Here is a 19,233-nt window from a genome sequence, read left to right on the forward strand (position 1 = left end):
TGAAATAAGTGGGGGAGAAGCTTTTGCTTCTCTGAGATGGTGGGTGTGGAGTTGTCGTTGGTACGCGGTGGAACTCTATTGTAGTCGATAAAGACGGTTTGTACCCCATCATGGTTTTCGGATGTCTATTAACAAATTGGGGAACTGATCACCCTCAATCTCTTGCTGATAGCATACGGGATTATGTTGGATGGGATAGACGTGTCTTTCGGCCTAAATTGTGGGATCGGAGGATGGTTGTAGTTGAGCCATGTGCTTACGGATTGTTCTGATGAATAGATGCAGATTCTTATCTCGAAGGAATAGTTGTTAAACGGTTGGGATGGGTATGAGAAGATGAAGCTCATATATTTGCGGTGTTTTCAGGACTGCGTATTATTTGTAGAGTTTCATCGTTGGAATTATATATATGATTGTTGATAAGTAACGAGTGATTCCAGTTATAAGGAGGTTGTAGAAGGGAGCATTGAGTTGTGAAGCGTGGAAAACGACGATGTTGATGGAGGAGAGATTGATAGATTCATAAAGAGTCGTTCAGATACCAACGTTGGAGATGAGGAGTGAGTTTTTGGGAATTTGGGAAAGAATTGATCGGAATGAAACAGTGTTCTTATGTATGCACTTTCTCCATGTGTTCTACGCTTTGATGAAGGTGAGGATGAACCCCTGGGACCTTTAAGAGTCGAATGGGATGTTTATCTTTGGCTGTAACACGAGGGAGAGAGTTTCTTGATTATGCCCTAGTTCTTTGACTTTTGCAACTCTTGGAACCCTTGCCTCTTTGTGAAATTTTTGCCCCCTTTTGGTCTGCTTTTGTTGTGTATATATATCACAAGCAATTAAGGTAAAACTTATGGAAAGAATCTATCCCTTTGATTGAAAAATATTGACTTCATTCTTGTACCAAAACTTTCTTTTTTTAGTTAAATTCTATTTCCCAACCTTTTACACGTGTTTTATGATCCATATAATTGATATTGTATTAATTTTGATTTGAAAATCCAATTATATAATCCTTTATCAATTAAATTTTATTTTATTTTATTTATTTTGAATTTAAATAAATAAATCAAAATTAAAGAAATAAAAATCACAAAATAGGGATGGATGGATTTATGGGCCTTCTATAAGCTTATGATCACGTGGGAGATCCAAAAATATGGGCCCAATATCCAAAAACTCCTAATTGCTCATTTAGGATTTCATACACTTCTTAGAATTTATCCAACTTCTGACAACCATAACTCATTTGATTTTTCTCATATGGGAATGATCTTATACTTTTTGGAAAGCCCAAGATGTCTTCCACAACCCACTTTGGAACCATTTTTGCATTTGAAGATTTTATCTTGGTGATATGACTCCTAACAAAAGATAGCTTTTGTGGACTTTCAAAAGGACCTGTAATGTTTTAACTCATATCTTTCAAATGAAGCATTTTGGGCCAAGTCTTTAGAGAGACAAAATTGTAGAGAATTGAATTTCCTTCAAAATGAGCTTTTGATGGACAATTTCTGATGGACAATTTCTGATGAACCATGTGAAAGTTATGGCTGGTCAAAGTTTAGGAAAGATTTGATGGAAACCTATTTTCTTGGAGATCAAGCAATAGACTTTGTGCGGTTTTAGGCCCAACTCAATCAATACTAATGCTATAAATAGAGTGGTATATACCTAGTTTTAAGTGGAACTGATATTTGTTTTTAGGGTTATAGGAACCCTTATTTTTGTTGTGTTGTAAGTTCCATATGTTGCATTCACAAACCTGTAGGTGTTGAATGCTGGTTTAATCTTCGAAGCTGTTAAGCAAAAAGAGTAGTGTCGTTCTCATAAGCTTTTATGCATTGAGAATTGTGGGTCTTGTAAGAGTGTCTTCTACGGTTTCTGTTTGTTTTATTTGTCATAGGGTGTTACGATTGAAGGGATTTGAGGAGGGCCTCATACCTAGGTGAGTCTTAGGTATAAGTCATGGGAAGGGTAGTGATTAAGTGAGGGGTTGTAAATGGGGGAGTTAGCTCTGAATCGATACTGTCGGATATTGATTTCATCCCTGGCTTGGTAGCCCCCGGAGTAGGAAGGTTGTTCCGAACTGAGTTGAAAATTCCTTGTGTTATTTATCTTTATGCACTATTTTCATTACTCCTGCCGTCTCGATCCATAATCGTTATCAACAGATATTATGTCGTGACATCTCATTCGACATCACATATCTGATACCAGAATTTCAATATAAATGAAACAAATCACCTAAATATAAAATGATTTTTTTTTGTATGTTAGATATTTATTTTTTAAATTTTTATATTGTAAAGATAATTCTTAATAGTGATTTGATTGAATAAATTATTTTCTTAAAAATAATACATTTTATAGTATACATATATTTTCTTTTGTTTAATTTTCTAATAAATGATGTTTATTAAGTTATAATTCTTGCATAAAATCTTTAGAGTTATTTATATTTGCTGAATAATTTTTGTACTCTACAATTAATATATATATATATATATATATATATATATATATATATATATATATATATATATATATATATATATATATATATATATATATATATATATATATATATATATACACACACACACACACGTAAAGCGTAAGAAAATGTAGTAATATGATTTAAGTACTACATGATTATTATAAAAAAAAAATTTATTTAGATGTAAAAATTGTAATTAAATTATATGCCATCCATTTTCAAAAATATAGTTTATATAAATAATTTTATTATTTGCTATGGATTGAAACAAATTAGAAGAATATAATCATACGTATTAATGAAAACTAGAAGTTTACAGATTACACTTAAGTGTTATCCCATCGAGGGAAAGGAATATCATAAAACCTAGCAAAGAATAAGAACAAGGTCTTGCGACTAGAGATTAGGGTACGAGAGTCGGTTACGCAAGGGGAGAGTGTTAGCACCTCTAACGTCCATCATACTCGACGATATCTACATATGTTTGTTTCTATCTAAAGGGTGTGTCTAAAGTCTAAAGCCTAAATACGAATGCATGCAAAAATAAATATGGGGAAAAGAAAGAATTATTTACAATTGTGCTCGCATAGGCCCCGCGACCCAATGCCTACGTATCCTTTTCAGGAATTAGAGCGTCGTAGTTCGGCTCACATGTTTTGATTTGTTTTTGTGTTTTTTAGGTGAACAGAGGTTAAGGTCAGAATCCACGATGTTTGACCTTGGGAGACTTACACGCCTAAGTATGGAATGGACTTAACTTGTTCTTAGAAGAGAAGGAACACAAGTTTGTGTTTTTTGATGTAATTCCATGATGAACAAAACCCACTACAAGGCTTCGCACCACTTTCTTACTTTGTTTAGATTTGAACCTTTATTAAGTATTTTGAGTGTTTTTTATTGGTGTCTTTTAAAGGAGAATTTATTTGTGACTTGGATCATACCAAAAAGTTTAAGTATTTAGAGAAATACACCAAGGCCTACACCTCAATCATTTCTCTAAGTAGCGGTTAAGAAATACACTGAGGGCTACACCTCAATCATTTCTCTCCCACTAAGTAGAAAAAAATACACCAGGGCCTACGCCCTAATCATTTCTTTTCCACTATAAAAGAAATAGTAGTATGATCCTCGTCGGTATTTATTAGGTTTTTTAAAGTTGAAAAAGAAAAAGGAAATGAATAAGGGGGAGACTAACCTAATTAAGTCTAGCCTAATGATTATTGTTGTTTATGTACAAAGGAATGTCTACCTAAAGTTAACATGGTAATGGATTATAAAAGGAGCATACAGATGATATTAACAACACAGGCCAAAATATGGCCAAAAACTAAGCAACAAAGTCACACAACAATTATACAAGAATAACATGGAAATGATAAAATGAGAAGCAATTCAAGCATTAGTACAAAATTAGTCTAAAAAAACTACTATTTTTTATGTGTTTTATAGTGAGGCAAAACTATCAATTAAATGTCAAAATTAAACTAATCCAAGTAAAAAAATCAAAGTATTTTTATTGCATTTTCATTATTATGGAGAAACCTAAAACTAAGATTAATTCCTAAAACACCTAGTTAGAGTCTAACAAATTTTATATAATTTTCATGCCTTTTATTACCTAAAAGAAAGTAGAAAAATTAAGTAAAAAAAATCTAAAATCTACCAATTTTAATGGAGTCAGGGGGTGTAGATATCAGGGGCGCTAAGCCAAACATTCAAGCAAAAGATAGCATCAGCCAAAAGGGGACTGTGGCGCAGAATTCCCAGCTTAAGCCCACAATGGTTCAGTCTATGGCCCAACAGCACATTACCATATATTCATTTCATTTTTCATGTATATTATATCAGCATGTGACAAAAAAAAGATAATCATGATATGAAATCAATAGGCCACGTTAGATTCAAGTCACAAAATGACAAAAACACAAACCAAAGCCAATCACAATTCAATACCCAATATTCTTCACCTGAGAACTTAATTAAAATAACAGAAATGCTATGCATACACTGCTATGTTACACTACACCGTAGAAACCCTGTTCATTTATACCAAAATAATGAATTAAATAATGTTAGTGTTTGCTTTTTTGGAAATGTGGGCCATGCTTCTATATTCTCTCTTTTCACTTTGGGCCACACATAAGAACCACCTACTTTCTTCACTTTCTCTTCCACGCGCCATTTTTCTTCTCCCTCCAGTTTTTACAATACCATCTCCAACCAAACTCAATCAAATCCATGTTTGATGAAGAAAAAAAGAAATTTCTTTGACATCATTAAACAATGAAGATGAAGATTTAAGTCATTAAGCTTCTAGGTATTCTTATTTGTAATATCAATTTTAATCATATTTGTACTGTTTATAATGAAATATTAGTACAAAACGTTATTGATTTCATATTGATTTCATATTGATTTCATATTTATTCATGATTGTTCATTAACCAAGTTCTAAACCGTATTGACCAACTTTGTTCACATCGTTAACCACGTGTATTTACTGTTAAAGGATTTCATGTATTTACTCATGTTGGTTCATTAACCATTTTCGGAACTGTATTGACCAACTTATGTCACAGTATTAACCAACTTTATCATAAAGAATGTGATAAATTTGTAGTCAAGTCTGGCAGTTTATTAACCAAGTTATACACAATATTAACCATCTTTTTGAACATTATTAACCAACTTTGTTATAAATTTATATTATGCATCTAATTGGCAAATTTTGTGCAGTTTGTGTGTCGTAATGGATAGCTTAAACATTTTAATAGATTCAGGAGATAGTCAAAGGGAAGATGTAGAAGTTGATCACGATGATGGTGATGGCGATGATTCACGTTGGGTTCCCGAAATTGGAATGTGTTTTTATTGTGTAGAGGAAGTTAAAACATATTATCAGCAGTATGCTTTGAAAAAGGGTTTCGGATGGAGGATTAGGTCATCGAAAAAGGGAGATGATGGAGAGCTCAACTACATAATACTTTCATGTTCAAGAGGGGGATCAACTGTTTCAAAAATTTCATGCACGTTAAAGACACTACCATCTCGAGCGAAAAATTGTCCTGCCAAAATTTATGTTAAAATGAAAGAAGATGGTTTGTGGTACATTACACAATTTGAATCTATCCATTCTCATGAAACTAGCCCTACGAAAGCTAGATTGTTCAAGGCCAACAAGAAAATGAACTTACACGTGAGAAGAAAAATCCAAATCAATGTTGACGCGGGAGTAAGGATCAACAAGACTTTTCAATCGCTAGTTAAAGATGCAGGTCGTCATGAAAATATTCCGTTTTGTGAAAAGGACGTGAGGAATTATATTAACAAAGAACGTCGTGCAATTGGAAAAGAAGGTGATGGTAAGGCTTTGATAAGTTATTTTTGTAAAATGAGGGAACAAAATACAAATTTCTTCTATGACATAGATTTGGATGATGATTTTCATGTGAGGAATGTATTTTGGGCGGATGCAAGAAGTAGAGCCGCTTATGAATATTTTGGTGATGTTGTAACTTTCGATACAACATACTTGACTAACAAGTATGACATGCCTTTTGCTGCATTTGTAGGTGTGAATCACCATGGTCAATCAACATTACTTGGTTGTGGATTACTATCAGGTGAAGACACAGATTCTTTTGTGTGGCTTTTCAAGTCATGGCTTCGTTGTATGTTAGAAAAACCACCTATGGGTATTGTGACCGATCAATGTAAGGCTATGAAAAATGCTATTGAGTTAGTCTTCCCTACAACTCGTCATAGGTGGTGTTTATGGCATATAATGAAAAAAATTCCAGAAAAACTTAGCGGATATGGTGAATACAAAAGGATCAAGTATGCAATGAAAGAAGCAGTCTATGATACATTCACAACAGATGGTTTTGAACAAAAATGGAGTTTGTTCATAGAAAAATTTAATCTCCAAGAGAATGATTGGTTGGGAGGGTTGTATATGGAGCGTCATCGGTGGGCACCAACTTTGTTAAGGAAATATTTTTGGGCTGGTATGTCTACTACGCAGCGTAGTGAGAGCATACATGCCTTCTTTGATGGATATATAAATTCTACAACAAGTCTAAATCAATTTGTGAAACAATATGATAATGCTCTTAGAAGTCGGGCAGAAAAGGAATTTGAAGCTGATTTTAATTCGATGGATACAACAATTCCATGTGGGTCAAACTCGACCATTGAGAAGCAATTCCAAAATAAGTATACTCATGCCAAATTCAAGGAAATTCAAGTGGAATTCAGATCTAAAATGAATTGTTCTACCTCATTGAAAGGCGTGGAAGGTTGCTTTGCTACGTATCATGTGTTAGAGGAGATATTAGTTGGAGAGATACGTAAAGAGCGAGTCTTAAAAGTTGTACTTAACAAGGAAAACCATGATTTCAAATGTGAATGCTCATTGTTTGAGTTTAGAGGTATTGCGTGCCGCCATGGGTTATCCGTGTGTAGTCAGGAGAGGATTACAAGTCTTCCAAATAAGTACATTTTAATGAGATGGAAAAAAATATTAAAAGGAAGCATTCATATATAAAGACTAGTTATGGTGTAACAGAATTGAAGCCAAAAATGGACAAGTTTGACAAATTATGCAAACACTTTTATGAGGTTGCTGAAGTAGCTGCTGATTCAGATGAGACTACTGATGACCTCCATGAAACATTACATTTGTTTAGCTCCAATATGTCCATAAAGGATAGTGTAGTTGTTGAAGAGAATATCAATGAGGATTCCAATCCAATCAATAGTAATCACATTCGTAGCCCAAAACATGTCAAGCGCAAAGGTCGTCCTCCATCTAAAAGAAAAATATTTGTCTCTGATACGATTGTTAAGAGGTCAAGGAAGCAAACCAAAAAAAGTGATCACATTGAGCTTACTACAGTATGTCTCTTTTCGTTCATAAATGATATCTTATTGAAATACATATATAATTTAGTGGAATCTTATTTTATTGTTTCGCTAAATGTGTAGGAGTGCAATATTGGAATGGTGGGAAGTCAGCTCGGAAGTAACATTTGTGTAGAATCATCTCTTGAGGTTGTTAATGGAGGACATTGCTTAAATTCAAATATCGTGGTTTGTGTCCATTATAAGATTGTATTAAATAATGTTTGATTTCTTATGTAATATTTGAGGAATTCATATGTATTAGTTGAGGAAAACTTATGTGTACTTATTAAGTCACTAATTTTTATATATATATAGTTTTATGTGAGTCATATTTTAGTTGTTTGTATGTTATTGTTCAGGTTGGAGGTAATATGTCATTCATGGATCTTTTGACAACATGTGAAACACCTTTGGTGGGTTCATCTCAAGTTTGTACAAATTGATGATGATTTTGGGAATTTTTTTGGGGAAGACCGACACATTATGCTATTTTGACAACATGTATATTTTGGGGAAGACCGACACATTATGCTATTGACAACTTTGACATGATGGTATGGTGTTCAAACATTTTTGTTAAATCTTGTTCAAACATTGCATACACTAAATCAAGGTATTTTGGTGGTGCAGGTTATTCACGTGGAATGTTGCAGTCTTGTCGAATTACTTTTGTCATGTAAAAGTTACACTATTGTAACTTTACTAAAGTTGTATTAACATTTTTTGGTATATATAATGTATAAAATAGTTCGTTAATACAAGCCCAGACTTGGTTAATATAGTGCAGGAAGTTGGTTAGCGAAAGGTATAACTTGGTTAATGCAGGCCCAGACTTGTATGAAGAAAAAAAAAGTAAACGAAACTTGGTTAATATAGTGCAGGAAGTTGGTTAATAAAAGGTATAACTTGGTTAATGCATGCCCAAATTTATATAAAGGAAAAAAAGTAAATGAAACTTGGTTAATATAGTGCAGGAAGTTGGTTAACGAAAGGATTAACTTGGCTAATGCAGGCCCAGACTTGTATGAAGAAAAAAAAAGTAAACGAAACTTGGTTAATATAGTGCAGGAAGTTGGTTAACGAAATGTATAACTTGGTTAATGCATGCCCAGATTTATATAAAGGAAAAAAAAAGTAAACGAAACTTGGTTAATATAGTGCAGGAAGTTGGTTAACGAAAGGTATAACTTGGTTAATGCAGGCCCAGACTTGTATGAAGAAAAAAAAAGTAAACGAAACTTGGTTAATATAGTGCAGGAAGTTGGTTAACGAAATGTATAACTTGGTTAATGCATGCCCAGATTTATATAAAGGAAAAAAAAGTAAACGAAACTTGGTTAATATAGTGCAGGAAGTTGGTTAACGAAAGGTATAACTTGGTTAATACAGGCCCAGACTTGTATGAAGAAAAAAAAAGTAAACGAAACTTGGTTAATATAGTGCAGGAAGTTGGTTAATAAAAGGTATAACTTGGTTAATGCATGTCCAGATTTATATAAAGGAAAAAAAAAAGTAAACAAAACTTGGTTAATATAGTGCAGGAAGTTGATTAATAAAAGGTATAACTTGGTTAATGCATGCCCAGATTTATATAATGGAAAAAAAAAGTAAACAAGACTTGGTTAATATAGTGCAGGAAGTTGGTTAACGAAAGGTATAACTTGGTTATTACAGGCCCAGACTTGTATGAAGAAAAAAAAAGTAAACGAAACTTGGTTAATATAGTGCAGGAAGTTGGTTAACGAAATGTATAACTTGGTTAATGCATGCCCAGACTTGAATAAGGGGAAAATTAATAAAATAAACTTGGTTAATATAGTGCTGGAAGTTGGTTAATGGGAGTCTAAATCTGGTTAATGCACGTCCATCCTTCAAAATGTAGTACTTAATTTTGGTTAATGAATCACCACATCAAAATTCAGTGTCTCCACAAAATGAACTATAACATACACAACATTTTAACCACATATTTTACTATAGCATAGCCAAAATACATTGTGCACAGAAACAAAATAGTACCACAAATTGTCAATATTTACAAATTGGATCAAATTCTACCAAATTCTACCGAATTCTACACTACAACATTAATTAATTATAAATTCATTCTACTACTTTTTCCACGCTTCGTCCTTGGTTTCTTCTTAAGTCTTGTAGCCATGTTGGAGGTAGACTTTGGTTGGTTTTCCACAACATTGGCATCAACATTTGGTGGAGTGTTATGTCCAACATCTCCAACAGCAATTCCGACTTCATCTTCGGTGATAAAGTTCACCATTTGTTGATCATCTTGGACATCCTCATTTTCAAACCGAGTGTTATCTTTTGCCTCTTTAAGCATCCTCGCTGCACCCTCAAGAATTGTTATCCTCTCTTTGAAATCTCTATTCTCAGCCACCAACCTTTGATAATCATAAGGATCCACAAATTGTTGTCCTTGTTCAAACAAGGCAGCATTGACTATGTCATATTTCAATTCTTCCCCTGTTGCAACCACTCTTTCAATTATCTAACAAAAAAAAAGTCAAGTCAAACAAACGAAAAATTAAAACATATATTTATCAATTAAAACACACTAAAAATACTACCATGTTATTGTTAAATGCCTTCTCAATAGTTTGCTTCTGCATACGTATAATTGGCCAATTCAATATCCATGGAAAAATTAACCTAGAATCAGCAGGTGCTTTCCCCAATGATAAGTGGTTGAATGCCCAAATCTATAAGAAATATAAGATGTAAATTAAATATTTCAAGATAGAAGATGGTACTATAAAGTTACATAATCCATATACCTGCAATACGGCAGCACACCCATTTAAATGTCTCTGTGACTTGTTTTTTCCTTTTGTCAACACAGCTAAAGACTCGCATAAACTAGCAACCACATAATTATAAACAGAAAGACCCCAACTATATGTATCAAGTGAATCCAAATCATCCAAGTGTTTAATAAATCCCGTGAATACCTTATCCCCGTTTTTTGGAAAGTAAAACTCTGCAAATGCGAGTAATATGTAAAGTCTAGAAAAATTAACTAATTTATTCCTGTGTTTCTGAAGTTGTTTGCAAATATTGGTAACGGTTACCTCAGCCCCTTTAAATAAGCCTAATGTTTCACATTTTTGGTCTTCTTCTACAACTAGGGTCTTACCAACAATAGTTAATCCAATAGAAAAACAAACATCCACAGCAGTAAATGGTACTATCCTCTCCCTAACCCGAAATCCCCTATTCCGTGAGTCCCATCTGCTTACTAACTCCCATAATAAACCACCCGAGATTGAGAAGTCGTTAGAAATATCCAACGCCCATTTGAATGGGGTGCTTTCGATATGGCCACATTGAACTGCAGTTAATTTTTCGTTGATTCTGCTCAAATTAGTTGGGATACAGCAATGCCTCATTCGTACCTTAAATTTATGGAGAATTTTTTTTATTAATTTCACTGTAATAAGTAGCAATCAGTGCACCCAAAATAACAAAACTAAAAGACATATTCAGTACATCAACAACAAGAACCAAAACAAAATCAATCAACTTACTTCATTTTCGTGCAAATTTTTTGATGATGACATGGTTCCAGCAATAAATCAACAAAGATAAATCAATCAACCTAATAGCAAAAGAAGATCAAATAAATACATAATCAGTACAAAACAGATCTGATAAACCCTAAAATTTAAACACACTAAGACAAAAAAATAGAGACATTTGCTGATAAAAAGGAAGGGAAAAATATACTACACCGTGAGATAGAGACGAGAAGCCGTGAGTAACCGTGAGTCGTCGTTAGCCGCCGTCGCCGTGAGTTGCCGTCGCCGTCGCCGTGAGAGAGAGATGAGAGGAGAGTCACCGTGTAAGAGAGGGAGACAAGCGGCGGTGATAATGGAGACGAGAGAAGAGTCACCGTGAGAGAGAAAGTAGCTATGAGTGAGAGGAAGAAGATAGCCGTGAGAGAGGGAGAGAAGAATCGTGAGAGAAATTTGTCATGAAAGGAGAAGATTGTTAACCTAACCCTCACTTGTTATTTACCCCCATGCCCTTATTTTTTTTATAAATGACAAAAAAGTCCTAATTTTATAGGGTGTAGTGTAACACCTTAGTGTACACATAGCATTTCTGTTAAAATAAAAACAAATAGAAGCTTAGAATGCATGGACCATGAGAGAGACTGTAGCCCCATGCGCTCCACGTGAACAATGCCGGTGTACTATTCATCTTCTTCTCAGACGGATCAATACATGACATACGACGGCGACGGACACATTCCTTCCTGGAAAATAAAAACAAAGGACTCCGTCCCACACGAAATCCAACAACGATTCCGAATATCACATCCATTTTGAATGAGATCAAACGCAAATCACATGAAATCAATAACACCGAAAATAATCGAAAACAAAATGATGCACATACCATGGTTTTAAATTGCGGTCGCGGTCGCGGATGTGGGTGTTGCGATTGCGAATATTGTGGTTGCTGCAATGCGCATTGCGGCCGTTGCGGCGTGAATTTAAATTGGAAAATATTTGAAATACACCATTAAAAAACACTTAATGTTAATATTTTACATTACAAATCACATCTAAATTGAGTTTATGGGTTCTCAAATGTTGAGTTATGATAAAAATATGCGAAGAAACATAAGTGAAGGTGTTTGATACGAATTCTAGTGCTGTTAGAAGCATGGTTTTAAATTGCGGTTGTGACTGCGGATGCGGTTGTGGCTGCGGATGCGATTGCGGTCATTGCACTTGTTGCGATGCGTATTGCGGCCGTTACTGCGTGAATTTTTTAAATGAAGTGTTTGAAATATTATATTGAAAAACACTTAATGTTATGTTTTTTCATTATATAAAAAGTAAATTGAGTTTTAGAAATCTAATATATTGATTTTTGATGAAAATACTTAAAATAAACATGATAAAAATTGTCCGATGGGGTTCTGAATATATCTGGAGGCGAGATTTTAAAATCACACCGCAATTGCGGTCCGATGCGGTTGCGGAGACAACCGCGTCCGCAATATTGCGGGTGCAATTGCGGTTGCGGACCGCAATCTAAAACCATATCAATGTCCCTTAGCATATTTGTAGGTCTGTAGTTATGGTTCATACTAGCTGGGCATTTTTCTGCTTTTTGTAATGTTTTGAGAATTTTCTCTCTGCACTTTGGGTGCTGATATATATTAATACATCATTGTCTATCAAAAACATGATTAGGAGGGAAGAGAGTGGAGAGGTTTTGAAGAAACTGACAAAAAAAAATGAAAACGTGTCTAGCTTTGTGAAGTTTTGAGTCTTTTATAGGGTGAGGTACATGGTAATGTATGGTGTGGTGCAATCGTATGTGTGTATTGGTGCTGCAAGCAAAACCGTGTTTTGCTCATCAATGCAACAACTCTAGATGACTAGTTTTGTGATTCATTTACTCTGCACCTGATGACTCAAATGGTCACTTCTTAGGCTCTTATGAAAGCTCATACATCGTGGTACCAATCTTGGGTTTAATTCTCATTGAGAACAGGCTTGTATGCTTCTTGAAAATGCATGAGAAACTGATACTCCATGGCTATGATTGGTGCACGTGCGTGACATGTCCCACTACCAGCCAAGTGATATTTCAGACGTACGAGAACGAAGCTTCATATCTTGATCCACACACCACCCATTGTCATGATTCTTGTACTATTGGAAAGAGGGAACGAAGGAGAAAAGGCTGGTGCTGAATTTTATTCAGAGAGATGCTTGTAGTTCCTTAAAATCAGTCTTGAAAATGGCCCACCACGTGTTTGTTCATTTGCTCACGTTTGCCCAGAAATTCTAGCTGGCAACACAACACACATTCAGTTTGCATCTTTGTATTCTAACCTTCATATCGTTTGAATAAAGCTTCCAATTAGAAAACTTCCAACTACAAAGTTGTTCAGCTCCATGAGATTAACAACTTTGATGTTAAAAGTTTTTTAAAATAATGCCTAAATCAATGTGTAATCAGGCTACGAAGTGGCTGATCAACCATTGTAAAACTCCTCAAAATATTTTCTAAGTTTCTCACTTTCCTTTTTTGGTAATTCACATAATAACTACCATCCCAAAATGGTAAGTTTTGGTTGTTCCTTTATTTTATTTATTTCCATGATTTTTCTTAACCAATTTTCACCAAGAGTCAACAATATGAGATTTTGACTTGATTTTTGACCAAAACATTCAAAAGTCAACTGTTTGACTTTTTCAACTCCAAATAAATTTTCTGATTAATCAGCTTCTAACCAATGGCAATTGATTGAATACTCTCACATACATTCCATGCCATCTCTCATTGTAAAATCATCTCCTAATTAATGTGTTGACCAAAAAGTCAAATGTGTTGACTTTGATCAAAAACCCTAATTTGGGAGACCAGATGATTTGCAAGCTCATACCTTCAAATCAAAGACTTTAATTATGAAACCCTAGCCCAGGAGGGACCTTGGTGAAAGTATTACAATCCCTTGAAGCCTCAACTCCCTTCTTTTAAACAGAAATTCCTTTCAAGAGAGGCTCCTTTCTTGTCAACTTTTGAACAATAACAATGAAATGAATGCATGCATTCGATCATGGCCTAAATGAAGTATGTATATGGATTGTAAGCCAAATAAATAGGGTAGGGCAAATTTGGGGATGACAAGTGTGTTGTGGCAAAATTGGTTGGGTCATCTAAGATGTATTATGATGTGAGAATTAGTTTTAAAGAATTAGAATTTTCTTGAATCCAATAAATTTGTGTGTTTTCAAAGAAAAATTTGAGAAATTAAGTTTTTATGACATTAATTGTTGCATCGACTAAAAAGATCATGTATATGTCTCTACTCACAACTAGAAGTTTGTGAAATTATTTTCTGTACTAATTAAACTAAGATCTTATTTTCTAAATTTTTAAGAAATTCTTATATAAGTATCACATATATTATTAAAATTTATATTGAATATCATGTAATATATATTCATAAAAAGAAAATGGACCTGAAGATCCATTCTTTAGACATCTAAAGTTAATTATATGGTTGATACTTATGAGATCATCAATTCTAAATCATATATTTGAAACATCCAAAATATGATCTTAAAATATTTATTCGCATCAAGCCAACAAGATACTATATCTTAGTCCTCCCTGATTTATGCTAATACTTCTCATCTAAGTGAACCTTTGGATGTGTTGTGTATATTCCAATTTCTCCAATATAATACATTAAGATGAGTCATGAAAGAATATTAGAAAAATATAATTAATATGAATCTCAATTTTGAGGATGTAATTTGAGCAAATAATCAAATACTTCGTTGCAGCCTAGTAAGCTGATAACACTTGATAAATTTATTTTCCCAATATTAGGGGGAAGGAATTAGCAGCTAAAATTGTGAATAAGAAGTTCAAATGAACAATTTTAGATCTTGATCCTCATACAAACCAATATGAACCAGAAGTTCAAAAGATTATTCATTTGTAAATTTTATATAACCAATTACAACTGCTAATACTACAATTGAAGTGGATTCTCCTGTTGGATAATCTAATATTGCAAATGAATTAAAATTGTGCATGATGCATGGTAGGAAAGTCAGTTCCAATATTAATAATCCTCTACCAAGCAAATAAGCTAAATTTAAAGATGACCCAAGTTAGGATATAGAAAATCTAATAGAATCTTCAGACATAATAGATATTTCATCTCGAGAAGAGATTGATCAGGTACCTGAAACTCGTGAAAATAAAGAGATCTCGATAAATTATGTCGAAAATGTAATACAATAGAACCGACACGAAGTCGACATTGATGATTTTTTTGTACAATATAGTGCTAAATATGATAAATGAAAAAGAGGATCATGAGTCAAAGTCTATTAAAGATTATAGACTAAGTGAGAATTGGCCAAAATGAATATATTCAATTGAATAAGATTTAATCTCACTTTACAAGTGACTCAATTTTGGACTTGTAGTCCGAACACCTCAAGGTGTGAAATCAATGGGATATAAATGTTTTTTTGTGAAAAAGCAAAATAAGAATGGTATAAAGTTTGATTTGTTACTCAATGATTTAAAAAAAAAAAACCTAAGATTGGTTTTGTTGAAACATATCCACCTGTAGTGGATTCAATTAATTTTTAGATATTTTATTAGCCTTATAGTACATGAAGGGCTTAATATGAATATGATGTATGTTGTGACATCTTATTTTTATGGCTCACTTGATAGTGACATTTACATGAAACTCCCTAAAGGGTTAATATATCAAAGACACATAATACTTGTCTATGCTGATGACATAAATATTATTGGAACTCCTGAAGAGTTTCCAAAAGCTATGAATTGTTTAAAGAAAGAGTTTAAGATGAAGGATCTAGGAAAAAAATTATGTCTAGGTTTACAAATTGAGCATTTTGACAAATGAATATTTGTACATCTGGAATGCTATATAGAAAAAGTGTTAAAACGCTTCTATATAGACAAATGTCACATGTTGTCTACTTCAATGGTTGTTATATCATTAGATGTAGAGAAAGATCCTTTCATGCCTTGAGAAAATGATGATGAATTGCTTAGTCCTGACGTATCATATCTCAGTATGATCGGGTCACTGATGTACCTTGCTAATTATACACGCCTGATATATCATTTCCGCTCAATCTATTAGCAAGATACAATTCTTCACCAACACGAAGACATTGGAACAGAATCAAACATATACTTTGTTATCTTAGAGGTACAATAGACATGAGCCTGTTTTATACCAAAGTATCCAAACTCGAATTAACAAGTTATGCAGATGCAGATTACTTGTTAGATCCTCACAATGGTATATCACAAACATGTTATTTATTTACATGTGGTGGTACAAGTACTTCATGGAGATCGGTGAAACAAACAATAACAGAAACTTCATTTAATAATGCAGAACTTTTATCACTACATGAGGCAAGTTCAAAACGCATATGGTTGAGATCCTTAATCCAACACATACAAAATAATTATGTTCTGTCTTTTGGAAAAACAAATACAATGACCATATATGAAGATAATACGCTATGTATCGCTCAATTGAAAGATCGTTATATTAAAGGAGACTGAAAAAAACACATCTCTCCAAAGTTCTTTTTCACTCATTATATGCAGAAGAATGGTGATATAAACATCCAACAAATTTGTTCATGTGATAATCTTGCAGACCTTTTCACAAAGTCACTCCCAAGTAAAACTTTTAATCAACTAGTACAAAAGTTTAGTCCTCATCGTTGAAGAAATGAATGTTCAGCTGAGGGGGAGAAATAAATTTATTTTAAAAGGATATTGTACTCTTTTTCCTTCACTAGATTTTTTCTCACTAGATTTTTTATAGTAACGGTTTTAACGAGCCATATCCAAAAAAAATCCAAGGGGTGTTAGAACAAGAATTGTTCTGATCAATATTCTTAGTTTTGATGATAACAATGTATATGAATTCTGTATAAGACAATGTGGTACTCTAATCCTATGCATTTTCCATTTCAGGAAATATATAAAAAGTATGCACAATTCAGCGCAAGAAGCACTGACTCAGAAGGTTCAAGTATGCAACATCAGAACATGCTCTCGTAAGACATCAGAAGATGGTCAAGCAGAATCAGAACATGGTCTATTGAAGCATCAGAAGAACTTGAGATCAGAAGCAGAAGCATTGAAGTTCTTACGGTATCACGCTAGAAGCACTTCAAAGTCAGAAGACAAGAAGATGCTTTGCACCAAGCTGTTTGACTCTGATTAATTCAAACGTTGTATCTACAAACATCAGATCAGAAGCAAGTACAAGATGGCAGGCTACGCTGACTGACAAAAGGAACGTTAGAAGATATTAAAGGCAAAGTCAGCTAAAGCCGGAAAAGCAAGGCTCGAGGTAGTTGACAAAAGAGTGAAACATTAAATGCAATGCTGTACAGATCACGCAACCCATTAAATGCTCCCAACGGTCATCTTCTCAAAACGCCTATAAATAGAAGTTCTGATGAGAAGCTGAATACGAACTCTTTGCGCAAAAATACAGAAACGCTGTCAAATTCAAAATCTCTCAAACTTCATCTTCAACCTCACTTCATTGTAATATCTTAGTGAGATTTAAGCTTAGAACTTAAGAGAAATATCACAGTTGTGATTATAGCTTATTAAGAAGCATTGTAATACTCTTGTAAGAATTTGTTTACATTAATTTGTAAAAGGCTCCTAGAGTGATCAAGTTGTGATCAGAATACTCTAGAAGACTTAGAAGGTATCTAAGTGGAAAACCATTGTAATCAAGGTTGATTAGTGGATTAAATCCTCAGGTGAGATAAATCACTCTAAGGGGGTGGATTGGAGTAGTTTCGTTAACAACGAACCAGGATAAAAATCATTGTGCAATTGTTTTATCTTAAGATTTTTTAAAGTCAAACTTATTCAACCCTCCCCCCCCTTTCTATGTGTTTTTCTATCTTTCAATTGGCATCAGAGCGCCGATTCGAAGGTGCAAGCACTTAACCGTGTTAGAAAAGATTTAGGAAGAGAAAAACGCTAAGTCAAGATGGTTGAAAATCCACCACCTACATCTACATTTGGCTCTGCTGAGCAACACAATGGAAATGGTAACAATGGTTATACTAGACCACCAGTATTCGATGGTGAAAACTTTTAATATTGGAAAGATAAACTTGAAAGTTACTTTCTTGGATTAGATGGTGACTTATGGGATCTTCTGGTGGATGGTTACAAACATCCAGTGAAAGCTAGAGGAGTAAAGCTGACAAGACAAGAGATGAGTGATGATCAAAAGAAAGAATTCAAAAATCATCACAAGTGTAGGACTGTTTTGCTGAATGCTATCTCTCACGCTGAGTATGAGAAGATATCTAACATGGAAACTGCCTATGACATATATGAATCATTGAAAATGACTCATGAAGGAAATGCCCAAGTCAAGGAGACTAAATCTCTTGCCTTAATCCAGAAATATGAAGCCTTCAAGATGGAGGATGATGAAAACATTGAAAAAATGTTCTCAAGATTTCAAACTCTAACTTCTGGATTAAGAGTGCTTGAAAAGGGATACACAAAGGCCGATCATGTATGGAAGATCATCAGAAGCTTTCCCAGAAGATGAGGCCCAATGGTGACTGCATTCAAGATAGCAAAGGATCTGATTGAAGTCTCCTTGGAAGAGCTGATCAGTGCCCTGAGGATTCATGAAATTGAGCTGGATGCTAATGAACCTCAGAAGAAAGGTAAGTCTATTGCATTAAAATCTAATTATAAAAAATGCACTAACGCTTTTCAGGCTGAAGAAGAAGATTCTGAAGAATCAGAATCAGAAGAAGAAGATGAATTGTCTATGATCTCCAGAAGGGTAAACCAACTCTGGAAGAGCAAGCATAGGAAGTTCAAGAACATCAAAAGTTCTAAGAAGCTTGAAAAAGGAGAATCTTCTGGAAGCAGAAGATATGACAAGAAGAAGGTCACGTGCTTTGAGTGCAATGAGCCAGGTCACTACAAGAGTGAGTGTCCAAAGCTTCAAAAGGAGAAGCCCAAGAAGAAGTTTCATAAGAAGAAAGGTCTTATGGCAACTTGGGATGATTCAAATTCATCAGAATCAGAATCATACTCTGAAGGCGAGTAGGCAAACATTGCGCTGATGGCCACAATTGATGACGGATCAGAATCTACATCAGAATCAGATTCTGAAGAGATATTTTCTGAACTATCTAGAGAAGAGTTAGTTTCCAATTTAACAGAACTTCTGGAACTCAAGGCTCATCTTAGTATCAAATACAAAAAGC

The 19,233-nt window shown here is 34.0% G+C and overlaps 2 protein-coding genes across 2 annotated transcripts; one reads left to right on the forward strand and one right to left on the reverse strand.

Annotated features, from left to right (window-relative positions):
- The first annotated feature begins 5,249 nt into the window (after positions 1-5,249).
- LOC131637539 (protein FAR-RED IMPAIRED RESPONSE 1-like) lies at positions 5,250-7,848 on the forward strand. Its single transcript, XM_058908133.1, has 4 exons — positions 5,250-6,930; positions 7,068-7,396; positions 7,487-7,591; positions 7,765-7,848. Exons 1-4 carry the CDS (start codon positions 5,250-5,252, stop codon positions 7,846-7,848), a joined length of 2,199 nt encoding a protein of 732 aa, XP_058764116.1.
- Positions 7,849-9,434: 1,586 nt separating this feature from the next.
- Positions 9,435-10,121, reverse strand: LOC131637541 (uncharacterized). The gene is made up of 2 exons (XM_058908135.1): positions 9,994-10,121; positions 9,435-9,914 (listed from the first exon to the last, which is right to left on the reverse strand). The coding sequence occupies exons 1-2, from the start codon at positions 10,033-10,035 to the stop codon at positions 9,501-9,503; spliced, it is 456 nt and encodes a 151-aa protein (XP_058764118.1). The 5' UTR covers positions 10,036-10,121; the 3' UTR covers positions 9,435-9,500.
- Positions 10,122-19,233: the final 9,112 nt, after the last annotated feature.

This window comes from Vicia villosa, unplaced genomic scaffold (assembly GCF_029867415.1).
Source record: "Vicia villosa cultivar HV-30 ecotype Madison, WI unplaced genomic scaffold, Vvil1.0 ctg.002023F_1_1, whole genome shotgun sequence".
NCBI lineage: Eukaryota > Viridiplantae > Streptophyta > Magnoliopsida > Fabales > Fabaceae > Vicia > Vicia villosa.